An 18,352-nucleotide genomic window follows, 5' to 3' on the forward strand; every position below is an offset into this window, starting at 1 on the left:
AATTAAGTCATATGAAACGTGTGTGTTTCATATGGTAACAAAATATGTTTTTGATAAATTAGTGTACAGTTTTTACAAGAGTGTTTCATTTTGCAAAGGATCTGATGTGTTCTGCTACTTGTGTGTGTGGTTGTGTGAATTGTGTGTAGTGTTTTGACAAAATGGGCCCTGTGTTCAAAATCGTGTTTAAGCAATCGAAACAAAAAAACTGTAACGTCTAATCATCGACTAATAGCTACTAATACTCAACAGAAAATTGATTAAATAATCAATTTACTTAAAGTTCTTTTGTCTAACAAATGTCACAAGATTACTAAGAGTTGATTAAAAACACCAACTCTGTAGTGTCCATACACTGTGTAAATAGGCCTAAACTACTTAAGTACAGAATATACTTTCATAATAACCCATTAATATTGAAAACTGCATATTTAAGAACATTTACAAACTTTTGAATGTGATTGGCTGGCATTTACTTATTAGCTTGTGAATGACACATTCCTACACCTGCCTTCAAGTGTAAAAACTGCCAAAGAGGTTTTTACAACATGTTGAATTAAAACCTGCTTTTATAAGTATCTCATAAATTTGTCTTGGATCAGGCAACTACATAATCTACAAACACTAATAACCCCATGTGTTTCAATGGACTGGTTAAGTGGGCTGCCTATTCAAAAATGGCATCAATATTGAAAATAACGGTTTTGTGTTGAACTGTGATGTTGCTACAGAATTCATAAATAAGTAGATTAATAATCCAAATTTTCAGGGGGAGGGGATAATGAGTGAGAGTTTGCCTGCCTCTAAATTGCATCTTGCACAACACTTGAAGTCTCAATGAGCTGTCAGCTCCACCCTGTGTTTCTGATAGGAAATGCATCTGAAGCTGTAGAGATTAAGAGTAAGAGGAGATATATTTGACCAGTGATAAAGGATCTGACAAACAGATGTACATGATCTATAATTGCATAACATACTTCTATCCATTATTGTGTTTAAAAGGTCTGGGGCTCTTTTTAAGAACAGTGATTGACAAAATCATCTACCTTTGAGCATTATCAGGCAGCTTTCTTATCGTTGTGATGACATTAAAGAAGCACAAGAGCAGATAAAACATGGTCCTTATGGATTATATTGCTTGATTTATCATAGCTGTCTTACAAGTTTGCCCTATCCTGTGAAATAATTACATTACCAAAGCCAGCTCTATAAACAAATTGTATTCTGAGTTTGTTTTGGCAGAACTTTATTGTCCTTCACAGAGCTCTGATCCCATGATCTAGTTGGATGAAGTTTGTATTTCTCAATCATAAACAAAAATGCCACACTTGAAATTTTACTTAAACTTGTAGCCGTATCATTTCAAACTTTGTCTCCCACTGTACTTAAAATAATTTTGGATTTTACTCCAATTAGTAATCCTTAAACACCACAAATTGATTTATGAAAAGATTGATTTGATTTTACATTGAGTCAACTTTATTTCTGAAGGAAATGTGCAGTTTCCAAGGGAATACTTGAGACTATTTTGAATCAGTTTGTCTTTTAAAGTAGAAGTTCTCCCTTTGCCTGGAACAATCCGGTAAGTAAAACAAAGGTGATCAATTTGTTATCTTATACATGAATGGCTGGACTCTTAATACCAGTTACAGTAACCTGCTTGAACATTTGACAATCACACCGTTCACAAGATTGACAGTCATTTGATGGTGTGATAATAACAACTAAGGCATCCAAACAAAAAAGTTCAAATAAAAAGTTTCACCTCCACATTCAGCTGAAGATTAACAGCATTTTTCGGATGAGGCTGAGTGCTGCAGGGTCTGTGTCCTCATAACATTCCTGAGGGCAGAGAGCCCCCTCCCTACTTCACGCTCGAGCCAACCGCATGAAAGAGGCGTCCTTCACCCCACACAGCTGCTCACAGAACCAGGAGGGGTCAGAAAGACCAGGAATCATGTGTCTGATAGCGTGGGAAAATATGTCCACAGTACAACAGTACATCCCAAAATAAGTTGAATTTCATACCAAACTGAAAGTTAAGTTAAACATGCTCTAATAAAACCTAACCCTGAAGCTGCAGTAAAAGAGGAGAAGCAGTTGTGTATGGAAGCCTGCTTTTGACAGGACAAGAAACAGGATTCGAATATATTGATGATATATAGAAATAATCCTAATGAGTCAGCAGATGGGAGAGTAAGACTCTTAAAACTCGTAAAATAAGGACGTACTCAATCAAAATTTCTATAAGTTAATGAAAACTGGTGAAATTTAAATTGAGTTCATAATCATTTTGATTGGAAAACTCATATAGTTGCCTAGTCTGATATCATATCAAGCCTATTTATGCTGAACTCTTTTTTACTGAATTGGGCTTCTGTAGATATGTGATGTGTATATATTTCATCTATTATCCATCCATCCATCCATCTATTATCTTGACCGCTTAACCCGTTAGGAGTCACGGGGGGGCTAGAGCCTATCCCAGCTGGCTTCGGGCAGAAGTCAGGGTACACCCTGGACAGGTCGCCAACCTATCACAGGGCCAACAAAGAGAGACAACCATTCATGCACACACTCACATCTACGGGCAATTTAGAGTACCTGGCAAGCATGTTTTTGGACTGTGGGAGGAAGCCGGAGTACCGGGAGAGAACCCACACATGCATGCAGAGAACATGCAAACTCCACACAGAAAGGCACCTACCTGGCCGGGGATTCGAATCCACCTTCTAGCTGTGAGGCAACAGTGCTACCCACTGCACCACCGTGCAGGCCAATATTTAATCTATAACGTCGTAGACAAATAAAGCATACTGAAATGTTCTATGATTTCGTTTTGCTACACTTTCTATATCCAGCTTTAGTTTGATTCAGGGAAACTGCCTAATTTTAAGGACAGTTAAAGAAATTGCAATAAATATAGAGGGGATGAGATCAGAAGAAAAACTGTTTGAAGTATCTTATTAATGCATCCATATAGAAAAAAATATATACCCTATAGCTTTCAAAATCTCAGGCATCATTTCTTCAAGTTTTTCCACTTTTTATCTATTTTGTCCGTTAGCAAGATTTGATCACCATCATACATACTCTTTCACTTCTGCCTTTTTTCTAATCACAGTTAATTCCACTCTTTTTTCCTTGACCCTCCTGCTTTGCTCTGATACGCATGTATAACTTGCTGAACGTGATTTACACAAATACATTTCAGACAAGAATGTATCTTTGTCCTGCTTTTCAGAGCTTAGAGTGTATTCTTGGCCATCTAGTCTCAGGTTGAATAACACTGAGTCAGCAGAGGAGAGGCCAAGGTGCACCACACAGGCATCATTTCACTCGGGCCAAACACAGCACTAATGACCAGCTCCCTCTTTGTATTCCTCTCCAACTTTTCACTGCCTCTTTCTTTACCACAGACTGTCACCAGCCCCGCCCCCTTTCTCTCTCTCTCTCTCTCTCTCTCTCTCTCTCTCTCTCTCTCTCTCTCTCTCTCTCTCTCTCTATCCCTCTCTCAAACAAATTACTCAGTATCTCTGAGAATGTGCTCTGCAGACTCAGCTATGGGAGCGTGTGGGAGCCTCTGAGACCTGCAGTTTTCTAAAATGAGAAAGGAGAGCAGGTTAATCCGGTGGATCTGGTGGATTGTGGTTGTGACAGCTTTGTTTTTGCTTGGCTTTGTCATAGGTAAGCAATGATTACTCAACAGAAATTATCACTGGACATAAATGTTGGTCAATAGTGTGCAACTGATATCTCCTATGCTGCATGTCTGGTTATAGTGAAGACTCTTTTAAAGCTGTGTTATAACATTGAAGATAACAAGATAGTCTGATAAATCAAATCCACTCAGAGCTGTTAAAGTTTAATCCTGAAGGTGCACTGTTATGTGTGTGTGAGTCCCAGTTTTTCACTACTCTGACACATTTCACACCTGTTCGCTCACAGCAGGTTAACACATACTGTCCATGACCACAACTTGAATATGATTTGCCTTAATGAAAAGCTTTCACAGCCGGGCAGTGAATGTGTTGTACAGAGATACTTTGTATGTTCCCTCCTCTGTCCAACTTTTAACACTGTAATTTTTTCCTGGAAGAGGTCATTTTAATCTCATTATGAAGTCCTGAGGCCTTACTGAGAACACAAAAAATGACGTTGTACAAACTTAATACATAGGGTGTGTGTGTGTGTGTGTGTGTGTGTGTGTGTGTGTGTGTGTGTGTGTGTGTGTGTGTGTGTGTGTGTGTGTGTGTGTGTGTGTGTGTGTGTGTGTTTGTGTGTTGCAGGCTGGTTTTCAAAGCCAACAAATCCAAATGCTGCAAACAGCAGTGCATCCAAGAAGTACCTGAGGGAGTTTCTGGATGAAATGAAGCCAGAGAATATCAGAGAGCATCTCAGGTGAAAAATAAATTACCACCAATAAATCTAAACTTTCATTTCTATCCATACAAGTAAATATCCAAGTTGTAATGATAAACAGTGGTCTTGATTTAATGAGGGTCCTTCATGAAACAAACCAATTCAAATCTCATTAGGAGTTCTCAGAGTCCATGTAAAGGAAAGAGGGATTATACCATGAAAGCTATTTAACAGATGTCATGGACTTTTGTGAAGAAATGTTTAAAGTCCCACAAGGATGATTGTAGTAATCCCCTGTTTCGTTGGAACTCTAGCAACAGGCCAAACTTTGTTCAAATGCACAAAGACCTAATTTAAACCAATGACAACTCTTTAATACCAATTGATGAGCCATGCAGCTACATGCTGTGCTGCCAAACACTGTTCAACACACAGAACTCTAATTTAACTCTAAAGGGGAAAACACAGCACTTATTTAATTGATTTAAATAGTAGACACGTTAGCATGTGATGACGCTAAAAATTTCATATTCAAAAGCTTTAATGTTAAATGTTCAAAGGTAAATATAACCCACTGAAACTCAGCTTTTTTCAGTCACCCAACAACTTCACTCAATGAATGAAATAATGGAAAAACACTCACAACCTCACAGGAGTGACAGTAGACTTAAACAACATTTTCAAAGGGGACAAAACACTTCATGCAAACTTTTTCTTATGAGTAGAATTTCCTTGAAATTGTCAGAAGTTATTTCTTATACTCAATAGTTCATTATTCTTCTTACATAAATTTTCACATTCCTCCTCCTGTAAGTGACTGCTACTGCTGACATGTTCTCAACAGGAAATTTACACAACTTCCCCACCTGGCTGGTACTGAGCAGAACCTGAGATATGCAGAACAGATCAAGAAAGAGTGGCTGGAGTTTGGATTGGACTCAGTGGAGATGGTGCCCTATGATGTCCTGTTGTCCTACCCCAACACATCACAGCCAAATTACATCTCGATAGTCGATCAGCTCGGCAATGAGGTACCTAAATGTTTTACACTGACATCACTGAACCTTTCAGACTCATCACTTCTACCCACATATAACTCCAACCTCTCTTAATACATGCCGGCAGCCTCTGTAATCCTACCTTGTTGCAGTATTATCATTATAATTTGCTCCCATCTATTACAACATTAGGATAATGTCATGTGTCTCATGCAGATGCAGTTTACCACACAGCTGCCTTCTGATACAATTGAGTTACAAACTTCAATGTGGGCTGCAGTTTCTATAAATGCCAAACATTTTGTGAGACAAACAAATTTTTCTACTTTAAAAGAAATACTTGATTCTCCACACTCAGCCTCCCTAGGGATCAATTCACAAGGGATTTTACAGTTTCTCACGCATATTAACAAAAACACTTTTCAGGCCAAACCCCTGACTACGTCTCGTCTGTTTGGGAAGATAACAAAGTTGTAGCTTCCATGTAGAAGTCCCGCATACTTTAAAAACAAAGCTAAATACTGCTCTTGGCTTCTTGTCTATACCTCCCTTAACAGAACTGCAAGACAGCTGGTTCAAGTCCAAGGTCAGTTTAGGCTTTGTTGCGAGATAACACTTATAAATAGAGATAATGATACAGCAACAGGAGCAAACAAATGGAAAACAGACCAGGGTTTAATGTCTTTTTGAAGCATTCAGCAAGGGGATGCATTTAAGAATTTAGAGTTCACATCTCAGCTAATTCAGTGACACTTTTCAGCTGAAAAACATTCATTGAGTTGCACACAAATTTAGAGGTGATGCCATGATTCATGCAATGACCAGGCCTGTCTAAACTGTGACACAGATAATGAAAGTCTGCTTTCACAAGCAGGACAGGGCCAGATCATATCTGCACTGACTCGTAGAACTTGTTTTGTTACAACTACACATACAACAGCGAGAAAATGAATGAATGTAGTGTTGTGGATGGCTAAGGTTGCAGTGTTTAGTATTTGATATGGCTGAAACTAAAGATGATCATAGTCTGTTGATTTTTAATTTGATACATTGATAAATTGCAGTGTCAGTGCGCAGAGTGAGAAAGAACCTTTAACTCGTACCCCAGCCCCGATGGACCCCCAACGAGTAGGGCCGAGCCAAACACTAAGGCCCCGCCAAACCTGAACTGTGTTTGTGTCATATGATTTGAATTTTGATTTGTTTTTGTTTTTTTGTTGTATGTATGTTTGCTAGTGAGGTGGATTAAAATAGGGGGGGCAGGAAGGGAGGCAGGAGAGAGGGGGGAGAGCCGTAGTGAACTACCGCACCACAATCTGAAATTCTCCTGAAGCACCGAGGAGATCAGGAAGTGCCAGCAGCGGCAATACCTCCTTAGGAAACTCAGCTCCTTTAGAGTCCGCAATGACATTTTATTGACTTTCTCTTACTCTTTCATTGAGAGCATCGTCACGTTCTCAATCACCTGCTGGTTCCACTCCACCAGCATCCAGAACAGAAACCGCCTGCAGAGCACTGTCTCAGTGTGCTCTAAGATCATTGGCATGCCTGTCAGGACTCTCACACACATTTACGACCAACAGGCACTCCGGTTAGCAGGCAAAATCATCAGGGACCCCTCACATGTCCTCCACCCAGCTTCTGAATGGCTCCCCTCTGGGCGGCGGCTCCGCTGCCCTGCATGCAGAACTCAAAAGAGGAGAGCTACCTTTGTCCCCAAAGCCATTCTGCTCCTAAACTCCAATACCTAACTCACCATCCCTCATATATGTGTATATATGGGTATACTGTCGCCTGTAAATGTTGTTGTTTTTTGTTTTTTGTTTTTTGTATAACTATTTTCTTTCTTTTTTACAATCCTTATAATTTAAGTGTCTGTTTATTGTATTCAGTGCTGCTCATACATGCCCTAAATTGCCTCTCCGGGGACAAATTTTTTTTTTTTAATTTAATTGAATTGAATAAAAAAAATAAGTCCATCTTGTCAAAAGTAAACAATCATACCTCATCTCCTGACAGGTTTTTAACACTTCTTTGGCTGAGCCGGTTCCAGAGGGGTATGAAGATGTTTCTAACATTGTGCCTCCATACAGTGCCTTCTCTGCCAAAGGACAGCCTGAGGTAAACATTCACACATAAACACAGTGAAAAAACTTTACTGTATTGAATAGTGTAAGGTAGTCACAGTGTTTTTTTAAAACGCACTTTTCATGCCTATCAAATTTTAAAAAACTCAAGAGTGTCCTTCTTCTGTCTTTTCTCAAGGGGGAGCTGGTGTATGTGAATTATGGCCGTACAGAAGACTTTTTACAGTTGCAGAGGGAGAGAAATATCAATGCCACTGGGAAGATTGTTATTGTCAGATATGGGAAGATATTCAGAGGCAATAAGGTAGGAAAGTTTTGTTAAAGAATTACCTGAAATGAAGTGGATGTTTAACTTAAAATGACAAAATTAAAAGAAAAAGAGAAAAAAGATTTACCTGCTGCTTCTTTTCTGCTTTGCTCCACCAGGTGAAGAACGCAGTATTAGCTGGAGCAAAAGGGATCATTATGTTCTCAGACCCTGCGGACTACTGGGCTGCTGGAGTCCAGGTAAATCTGTAAAATTTCAACAGAAGTATTTGGAAGCTGAGAAACTACACTGAAGCAGCTATATTTTTATATTTAGGTCACTGACAATTGAAACTATGACATTGTTTCTAAGCTAGCTTTGATCAAGGGACAGATCTACAAACAAATATGACATAATAAAATGACATAAATGAGCATAGAGTATTATTGGAAAGAAGAGCAAACATAAGCATGCATCATATCCCTAAATATCTGAATGTTGGATAAAAACTTGTAGCTGTCCATGTGCAGCCCTACCCTGATGGCTGGAACCTGCCCGGTGGAGGAGCCCAGAGAGGAAATGTTCTCAACCTGAATGGAGCAGGAGACCCACTAACACCAGGGTACCCTGCTAAAGGTGTGTGTCTTTGTATGCTTGTAAGGCCTCTATGAGTGTTCACCTGTGAGTTTACCTGTCATCTCATTTCCAGAATATACCTACAGATTGAGCCCTGAGGATGGAGTGGGACTTCCCAAGATTCCTGTCCATCCCATTGGCTTCCATGATGCTATTCATCTGCTGAAGTAGCTATCTTTTTTACCTCTGTTTTCTTTACATCTTTGCCCTTTCTCATACTGATACTGTTGTGAAGTTTTTACATTGAAATGACAGCTGTGTTGGCTTTTCTCCACAGAGTCTCCAGACATTTGAAGCTGACTTAAACATGCCAACATGCACACAATAGACATTTTGACAAATCAATGACCAGGTTTCCCACTGGGATGAAGCCAAAGGGAGTGTCTGTTTTGAAAGTATGGGGGGCACCAACATCAACACAAGCAGAACATTTCTCACAGGAGCTTTAAACCCAAGACAAGAAACTACACATTTTTAGGTTTTCCCTGAATTGCCATATTGATCTGAATATAAGACAGGGTTTCTTTTCTTTTTTTGTCTTTTGCATGCAAAATGTATCTGAAAAAGTGGTATTGTCTTATATTTGAGGTTAAAAAATTAAATGTCTATTTGTTCACAACAGTGGACAGCGCCACTCATCTGTAGTGTGAGTTTACCGCTAATTATAGATGTCAGCCGTTTCTCACTGCTACAATTCCCTATTGGATGAAAGATGGAGTGACACAGTGAACAAATTGCAAAAAAGTAGGACACCAATAACTGAGGCACAGTTATGCTGCCCTCTTGAAGAAAACAGTCATCAGTGTAGCAGAGACTTTAAACAACTTTCAAAAGCCAAGACATGTGGTGTCACAAGGTGAAACGTTCAAAGATGGCAGACCCAGAAAGATTGTCTTAAAATATGTATGTGAGTATGTTACTGAAAAACAGATCTAAGATATGCCCATTACCGGACCTGTCATCCATCCAAATAAAGTGCAGGTTATTTACTTCTTAAGGTATTCAAATACTGATACCATTAGTGCTTTATTTACACACATGATGACATTGTATTCCTTTTGACAATTTAATTTCAGAAAAAACTCTGAAAGCGTTTGTTTTATTATTGTTGCCAATTACAAATGTAATTAAGGATTAATTAAAAAACTATTTTTCCAAGAATTAGCCTGGAAAGGATGGGTCATCCTGTATTAGGGCCATTACCGTAAATTCAGTGCTGAGTGTATTATTTTCAGAAACTGGGAATTATTTATATTCAACAGGAACATGGGAGGAGAAATCCCACCCAACAACTGGAAAGGAGCTCTGAATGTCTCCTACAGACTTGGTCCAGGCTTTACAGACGACTTCAAGAACCAGTAAGTGTTGACACAAAACTTTATTCGTGCCCAGTGTCAGAGTGATCACTTGTGTCCACTTTACCCTGTTATTCAATACTCAAACATTCCCCGTCAGTCAGTAGCCTCTCTTACCTCTGCTCCACTGCTGTCTACACCATGTTTTAGTGTTTGAAGAGAGGCTCCCCTTTTGTTACTCCTTTTTTCTTGCTAAGCTGTAATGACCCATGTGGCAAGTAGCCAACAGAAGTACAATGGAGGGCCTTGTATCTCCTGTGTGTGAGAGATATATGTAGATACACAGCCAAACACATTGAAGCGGCACAAATTAAGCATGTAGTGTTTACCAGTACAGAACAGCAACTGAGTCTTTTACCGCTTAATCACCATGTTTTATGGGAAAAGCAATCCCCATTAAAACAAACTGAATCGACATTTTGTGCCTCTTGAGAGAATAATGAAGATGTTTCTGAGGCTGCTGTTTGTCATAAATCTAAACAGTAAAACCTGCTTCTTCTGTGAATGTATTCACTTTTCTGTTTGAATGTAACTCTTCTTTCTTCTCTGAAGAGTCGACAAAGTTATTCTACACTCATCTATTTCTCTTCTACCTTTTATTAATCTCTGTGTCTCCTTCCCCACTGTTTGTAATGTGTCTCACACAGGAAGGTGCGTATGAACATCCACACCAACAACCAGGTAACCAGGATCTACAACGTCATTGGCAGGATAAGAGGAGCTCTGGAGCCAGGTACAAAGACCCACTCTGCTCTAATCCTTTAGTAAAGTTTAAGCACCGATAAACACATCGCATACCATATACTTAATTTATTTAATTTCCCCGTTGTTATGAGTTAAGTTTAAGTGTCTTTCTTGAGATCTTTACCTAATGTGAGACAATCATGACTTGTATCCACTAAGGTGAAAAAGCAAACTGAGTAACTAAAATGTATGAATGTCAGCTTCAGGCATCAGTGCTTGTTTTTTGCGCTCTGTGAAAGAATTGGCAACTGAGTAGCTTATGTGAAAAGAACAAGTATTCTAACTTTCTGAAAACATTAGAGCAATGTTTTTTAATTTTATTTTCTTACTCTCACTTCTTCAGTCGTGTATTGTTGCTTCTGGTTGTGTGTGTAGACAGGTATGTGATTCTGGGAGGGCATCGCGATGCTTGGGTGTTTGGAGGAATTGATCCCATGTCTGGTGCTGCAGTGGTCCACGAAACTGTCAGGAGTGCTGGGAGACTACTAAGTAAAGGTACAACTATACAAATGTGTAACCAGTGACCTACGTGTGTGCGTGTGAGTTCATGTTCACTTCTGAATATTTATATAATATATACATTTTTTTTTTTTTTTACCTTGTTATTGCGATACAGAAGAGTGATTGTGTAATACATTTTCTGCCCTGGTGTCTCAAGAATGCCAAAAAAAACCAAGATCCTGTGTGTGTGTGTGTGTGTGTGTGTGTGTGTGTGTGTGCGTGCGTGCGTGCGTGCATGCGTGTCTTTGCAGGCTGGAGGCCTAGGAGGACTATAATATTTGCCAGCTGGGATGCAGAGGAGTTTGGACTGCTGGGATCTACTGAATGGGCAGAGGTACACATTCTCAAATCCATCCACCATCACGCATCACGTTTTTACCCATTCACACACATACACACTAGTTAACTTTACTTTCATACTTCACCCTCCTCACCAGGACAACGCCAAGCTGCTGCAGGAGAGAGCTGTAGCCTATATCAATGCCGATTCTGCCATAGAGGGTGAGTGAGTTTACTCTCTCTTGAGAAGTTATTGACAATGATCAGGCCTAGTTTGTTTTGACGTTGGCCATGTGTGAATGTATCATTTCAGGCATGTACACCCTGAGGGTCGACTGCACACCATCACTACACACTTTAGTGTATGACCTCACCAAACAGGTGAGTAGATGTTTACACACTAAAGAAACAGAACATGTCATGGATTTCAGTAGTTCATTTAGTGATGCAAGCTCAATCTCATGCGGCTTTCCTGTCTTTTTGTACCTCCCTGTCCCTTTGTCTCTGTTTTTTATCTCCATGTTTGCTTGTAGATAGACAGTCCAGAAGAAGATGAGGAGGGAATGTCTCTTTATGAGAGTTGGCATAAGAGGGACAACTGGACGAATGAGCGTGATGCACCAAGGTAGAACTGATAAACCTTAATGCATGTGTCTGTATAACCCTGTGCTTGGTTAAAGAGAAGTTCATAATAATATAACTTATTAGTCAGCCCACACAAATCAATCAAAAGATGTGGAAACAAATCACTAAATCTATCAGTCTTTCACTCTGATGTTGTGCAGGATCAGTAAACTTGGGTCAGGAAGTGACTTTGAGGCCTATTTTATCCGTCTGGGAATCGCTGCCGGCAGAGCAAGATACACAAAAAACAAGGTGATGCACGCTGCACTGAAAAATATGTAGATGTGCATAAGAAGGAATCACTGCTATTTATATCTAATTATATGACTCTATGTTTATTATTATGCCATTGGGTGTGTCTGTATTTTGTGGGTGTGCAAAGCATATCCAATATACTATATTTGAAGTAAATGTAATAAATAACATTTGGGGCATAAGAGGATTGTAGGGGGAGTATTTGACCATGGGCCTCTCAGCTACTCCCTGGAATGTGTTGTAATTAGTGTGTATGTGTGTGTATTCAGAAAACAGAGCGATACAGCAGCTACCCAGTCTACCACAGTGTGTACGAAACTTTTGAGATAGTGGAGAAGTATTACGACCCCTCATTCAAAAGGCTACAGGCAGTGGCCCAGGTGAGAGGCGGGCTAATCTTCCAACTGGCTGATTCCAAGCTCCTCCCGCTTGATGTTAAGCAGTATGCATTCTCACTGAGGAAGTACGCACAGAGTATCTCACAGCTGGCACAGAGGCACCCAGAAGAGATGGAGACATATGAGGTGTTGTTTGGTGAGTGGATCTTGGTCACTGTGTGCTCAGACAAAGGCAAATGAAAAGTGTCAGTGCAGTTGAACTGACTTCATGAATAAAACCCTGCAAACCCTGATTTAAAATATCACATTTAAATTATTTCACCCATCTGTTTTCAGATTCTTTGTTTTCTGCTGTGAAAAACTTCACTGTTGCAGCCGGTGACTTTCATGAGCGCCTGAAGACTCTCAACAGAGCAGAGTAAGAGTTGGTTTGCAGTCATGCATATTAAGTGTGTTAGAAATATGAAATATGTTGGTGTGCATACTATAGAGCAGGGGTTCCCAAAGTGTAGGTCGGGACACTCAGGGGGGTCGCGAGACACAAATGGGGGGAGTAGATCAATTCGTAAAGGCACAGGAAACTCAGCCACATGCTCATATAGGTAGGCTAATTTCCTGCAGACCAGCTGAATGAAGCCACATTAAATATCTTTAAGGGACAGTGGGGGTCGCAAGTCTTTGGCACCTATATTTTGGGGGTCGTGCGCTGAAAAGTTTGGGAACCCCTGCTATAGAGTATCCATGCAAACAATTTTGGTATAAATATGCAGCGGCACAATTTAATGCAATTTAATACATCAGTTCAGATTCTCTGTAGATAATTTCACATGCATTTAAAAGTATTATTGAGCTTATAGCTACAAGTGTGTAATATTATAATCTATTTTTGCAGTCCCTGAGTTGATGATACCTTCATCTGAAATAGTGAACATAAGATGAAATGTACTTCATCTCTACTGATTATGACCCACGTTATCAGACAAAAATTAACTTACATTAAAGTAGATTCTTGGACATCATGTATGACTTTAAAGGCATTAAATGTTCACTGATCATATATTTAGTCTAGTTAAAGCAAGTAAACGTCTAATTGTGTGTGTGTGTGTGTGTGTGTGTGTGTGTGTGTGTGTGTGTGTGTGTGTGTGTGTGTGTGTGTGTGTGTGTGTGTGTGTGTGTGTGTGTGTGTGTGTGTGTGCGTGCGTGTGTTTGTATCAGTCCTCTGCAGGTACGCATTATGAATGATCAGCTCATGTATCTGGAGAGAGCCTTCATAGACCCACTGGGCTTACCTGGTAGACCGTTCTACAGGTAAGTCATACACATGCTAACACACACCAGATATTTTACCAGTTGTTCACATGCTTCACATGGCTGTGTGCTGTGTGTTTGACTTTAAATGGTCAGTAAGATTCGGCTCAGCAAAGAAGGACTTGCACTTTTCATCCTGCATGCATGATAACTTGCAACCGCAGCACTCAACCTTTTTGCTAGTTCCTTGTTTTATTTTTAGTTTCTGTCCTGCTGTTTGTCCTACCTCTGCTTATAAAGAATTAATAACAAACCCTATTATGACAAAAAAAAATGACTTGTCTATGTATTATACTATTCTAGTATAAAAGTAAGTCTCAATGCACATCACTAAGACCCTGAAACTGTAGAGGCTAAATGGAATCAACTAGTTTGGATTTTGTAATTCCTTCCTGTTGTAGACTGTTTCCATGGGCTTCGCAGACAGTTCAGTGTTTTCTTACCAAATGCTAATTCAAACATGGCTGAGTTTTATTTTGGCAACAGTCCTTGATTTTTCAGCGGACTCAAAGTAGAGTTTTGGTTGTTTATCCTATGAAGGGTGAAGATAAAGACACAGATTATGCAGCTAAACACTGCACACGTTTGGAACTCTTACACTGGCTGCAGAAACACATCACAACTAACTAATAAACAGCACCAGGTTTCATAACCTGTGACCATTTAGATACCTGTGAAGTACTTTCTTCCTCCTGTTTAGATACTGACTTTGACCTACTTCGACATAAAGATATTGACTCTGTAATACACCCAGTGCATTCTCTTACAAGTCTTCCTCTCTGTTTCAGGCATGTGATTTTTGCTCCCAGCAGTCATAATAAATACGCAGGCGAGTCGTTCCCTGGGATCTATGATGCATTGTTCGACATCGAGAACGCGGCTGACCCACAGAAGTCCTGGGAGGAAGTAAAGCGTCAAATCAGCATTGCAGCATTCACTGTTCATGCTGCCGCCATGACCCTAACACCACCTGCATGAGGTCCAGATAGTCTGATACCCATTGACAATTATGTTTTACAACTAGAGTGGAAGAAAAAAAAACCGCACCAAACACAGCAATGGACAATCCCGTTTTCCTGATGCAGCCATGAGCCAGGATTTTTGAGTCATTTGGTATAAAACTTTCTTATAACTTTTAGTGTCTTATTTGTCACAAGGCTATAGAAAATATATAATTTATGTGGGGTATTTGTCTACAATGTTGTTGTTTTGTAATTTTTGTTTTGTTGTTTTGTAATAATAACAGTATTTTGCTAAAACGGTGTAATAACAAACAAACCTACCTTACATGTGTCAGTAAAAACTGATATCTTCTCCATGCAATGATCTGAGAAAAACGGTTGAACATGTCATTAAAGGCACAAGGAGTTGTATATACATGCTTGAATTAACATGTATCTAATATGCATACTTGTTTTTTTTTCTTATTAAAAGTTTTGCACTTAGGACACTTGAGTCATCTGTGTGTCAAAGGCAATAACTTGATAAAAATTAACATAATCCCCTCCATAGGTGTATCAATCATTTCATGTGAATACTGCTACTCTGTATTTAATGTTATTTTTGTTCCTTTATTTTCTTCAGTATGTAAGCCCACCGAAGTGTTTTGAATAGTACCACTGGAGGGCGCTGCAGTTGAGAAAATAGTTGTTGAAATTTCCTCATAAATCACTTTTTCTCCAAGAACTTCATTTTACTTTATTTTAACTGGCATTAAGATGTTTTTAACTACCTAAATTACAGTATTTGTTGACATTGTTACTCAGTAACATTTCTAGATTGTTACCTAGAACACACAGAAATGTGCTGCAGAGTTAAACTGGAGTACAACAGCATAACATTGTTGACCCTCTATTCTTGCACTTTGCTCTTACCTCAAAGTATTATGTAGTATCACACTCAAGACTCAACGCTTTGCCGTCAAAACCAGTGTCTTTAGTGTGTAGTCTCGCCTTACACGTAAAACAGGAACCCAAGAGTGTCTTTTGCTGAATCCCTGTCGCTTGCAGGTTGAGAATAGACCTTTGAAGAGCAGACAAAAAAGTGTTCAAATGTACGCTTTATATGGGCATCATGATTTGTTTGAATTGACTCATTCTGAATCAGCTTTAAACCTAAGAACCCTTCTGGTTATCTTAGACTGTGTTTCAGTGTTTATCTTCCTCTAATCACCCTCTTGTTCTGAGCAGATACAGTATTTGAATTTGTATGTGCCGGTACTGTCCTTTAGTTCAACCCTTTCAGCAGGCCCATTGTGATGAGGAAACCATATTTGCTTTTTACTGGCTCCTTATCACTAACACAAACCACAAATACAGCTGCAACCTTTTCACTATCTCGACAACAAAAGCCTGAGATAAAGCAGCACGAGTTTTTTTGCACAATATATCCAATGCTTAGGTATTAAAATGCTGCCAAGCAAATGTAGTGAAAACTTAGCTGCAGAGGGTTTATATTTTGAGTTAAGTTGATTTACACTGACAGATATTTCAATAGAAGTTACAGCGTTGTAATGCATACTGGTAATGACAATAAAATAGTCTAAAGAAGCAGTCCCAAAGTCTTCCAAAGAGACATGAAAGAGTGAAAACCTGCAAACCTCCAGTGTACCTTCTCCCGTGGTTTGACAGAGTCTCCTCAAGGTTTCATCTCCATCATGGTCATCTCTCTCGCCTGAACTCTTCAACTCCACATTCTCCTACTTGTTGGACTGATCTGCAGACATCTCACATAAACAATGATAACAATAAATGCATTAAACATCACTCAGAAAAAACAAAGCTTATGTCATAGAAGTAATCAATGGTGTTAATAACTTAATCTGTATTATAACATTTTGTTATGAGTTAGCTGAGTTATCTTGATTTGAAGCTGCCTGGGAAACAGACTTTTATAGCATGATACTGATGTCTCTTATAACATGACAATTTTTAATGTTTCCACTGGCTTCCACAGAGCAACTATTTGCATGTTATATGACTGAACAAACTAGTCTCACTGTTATGGCTCTGAACTAGGATTTGAATGTGGCTCAAGCAAACAGGAGGTAGTGTTTGATAAACACATAGGCCTCTTCGTTTAATTATAATATGGCCTTCCTACCTTGAAGATTAAATTCAGAGGGAAACGAGAGAGACAAAACAAAGACAAAATAAAAGTGGTTGTATAGTTAACCTATGTGCATCAGAAGCTACGGTAATTATTTGCAAAAAGGGTCAAACTGCATGCTACTCCAACTTTTAATGACGCATTGGAAAAACAAGGGAATACTAACAAATACCAAACAAAACTGCCAGTTTCATTTAAAACTGTGTTTCATAAAAGTTTGAGGGGTTATTCAGATGACTGTTTCAGGAGCACACCTCTGGTCACCACAAGCAGAAATGTTAGCAAACAGCTTTTGGAAAACCAAACAGAACTGTTTCATAACGATAAAGGAAGTGCTGACAGTTACAGTGGATAGCGAAAGTCTACAAACCCCTGTTAAAATGCCAGGTTTTGTGATGTAAAAAAATGAGACAAAGATAAATCATGTCAGAACTTTTTCCACCTTTAATGTGACCTATAACATGAACAATTCAATTGAAAAAACATTACATTTTTTAAGGGAGAAGAATAAAAAATAAATAACTAAAATAATGTGGTTGCATAAGTGTACACACCCTCATAACTGGGGATGTGGCTGTGTTCATAATTAACCAATCACATTCAAACTCATGACAAATAGCAGTCAGTATACACCTGCCATAATTTAAAGTGACTTTGATTAATCCCAATAAAGATCAGCTGTTCTAGGAGGATTTTCCTGACATTTCCTCAGTTGCATCTTTCAGCAAAAGCCCTGGTCCACAGAGAGCTTCCAAAGCATCAGAGGGATCTCATTGTTGAAAGGTATCAGTCAGGAGAAGGGTACAAAACATGTTCCAAGGCATTAGATATACCAAGGACCACAAAGACACTCATCATCAAGTGGAGAAAATATGGAACAACAGGGACATTACCAGGACCTGGACGTCCCTCCAAAACTGATGAAAAGACCAGAAGAAAACTGGTCAGGGAGGCTCTGAAGAGTCCTACAGTAACATTAAAGGAGCTGCAGGGATTTCTGACCAGTACTGGCTGTGTACTACATGTGACAACACCTCTCCTATTCTTCATATGTTTCGGCTATGGATAGGGTGACAAGATGGAAGCCTTCTCTTATTAAGAAAAACATCCAAGCCCGGCAAAATGTTTCAAAAACATACATGAAGTCTCTCACAAGCATCAAATGTTTTATGGTCTGATGAAACCAAGGTTGAACTTTTTGGCCATAATTCCAAAAGGTATGTTTCGCATAAAAACAACATTGCACATCACATAAAGAACACCATACCCACAGAGAAGCATGGTGGGGGCAGCATCATGCTTTGGGGCTGGAACCAGGGCCTTAGTCAAGGTGAAGGGAAGTATGAACAGTTACAGATACCTGTCAGTTTAACACAAAACCTCCAGGCTTCCATTAGAAAGCTGAAGATGAAGAGGAATTTCACCTTTCAAGACGACAACGAAACCAAAGTATACATCCAAATCAACAAAAGCATGGCTTCACCAGAAGAAGATTAAAGATTTGGAATGT

General features: G+C 39.2%; 1 protein-coding gene across 1 annotated transcript; it reads left to right on the forward strand.

Annotated features, from left to right (window-relative positions):
* The first annotated feature begins 3,529 nt into the window (after window positions 1-3,529).
* naalad2 (N-acetylated alpha-linked acidic dipeptidase 2) lies at window positions 3,530-15,182 on the forward strand. The gene is made up of 20 exons (XM_034701688.1): window positions 3,530-3,687; window positions 4,290-4,401; window positions 5,207-5,393; window positions 7,380-7,481; window positions 7,626-7,751; window positions 7,874-7,954; window positions 8,225-8,330; window positions 8,404-8,497; window positions 9,593-9,688; window positions 10,333-10,418; window positions 10,805-10,924; window positions 11,182-11,264; window positions 11,368-11,431; window positions 11,523-11,590; window positions 11,743-11,834; window positions 11,995-12,085; window positions 12,358-12,622; window positions 12,763-12,844; window positions 13,642-13,734; window positions 14,523-15,182. The coding sequence occupies exons 1-20, from the start codon at window positions 3,606-3,608 to the stop codon at window positions 14,710-14,712; spliced, it is 2,220 nt and encodes a 739-aa protein (XP_034557579.1). The 5' UTR covers window positions 3,530-3,605; the 3' UTR covers window positions 14,713-15,182.
* Window positions 15,183-18,352: the final 3,170 nt, after the last annotated feature.

This window comes from Notolabrus celidotus, chromosome 14 (genome assembly GCF_009762535.1).
Source record: "Notolabrus celidotus isolate fNotCel1 chromosome 14, fNotCel1.pri, whole genome shotgun sequence".
In the NCBI taxonomy this organism is placed as follows: domain Eukaryota; kingdom Metazoa; phylum Chordata; class Actinopteri; order Labriformes; family Labridae; genus Notolabrus; species Notolabrus celidotus.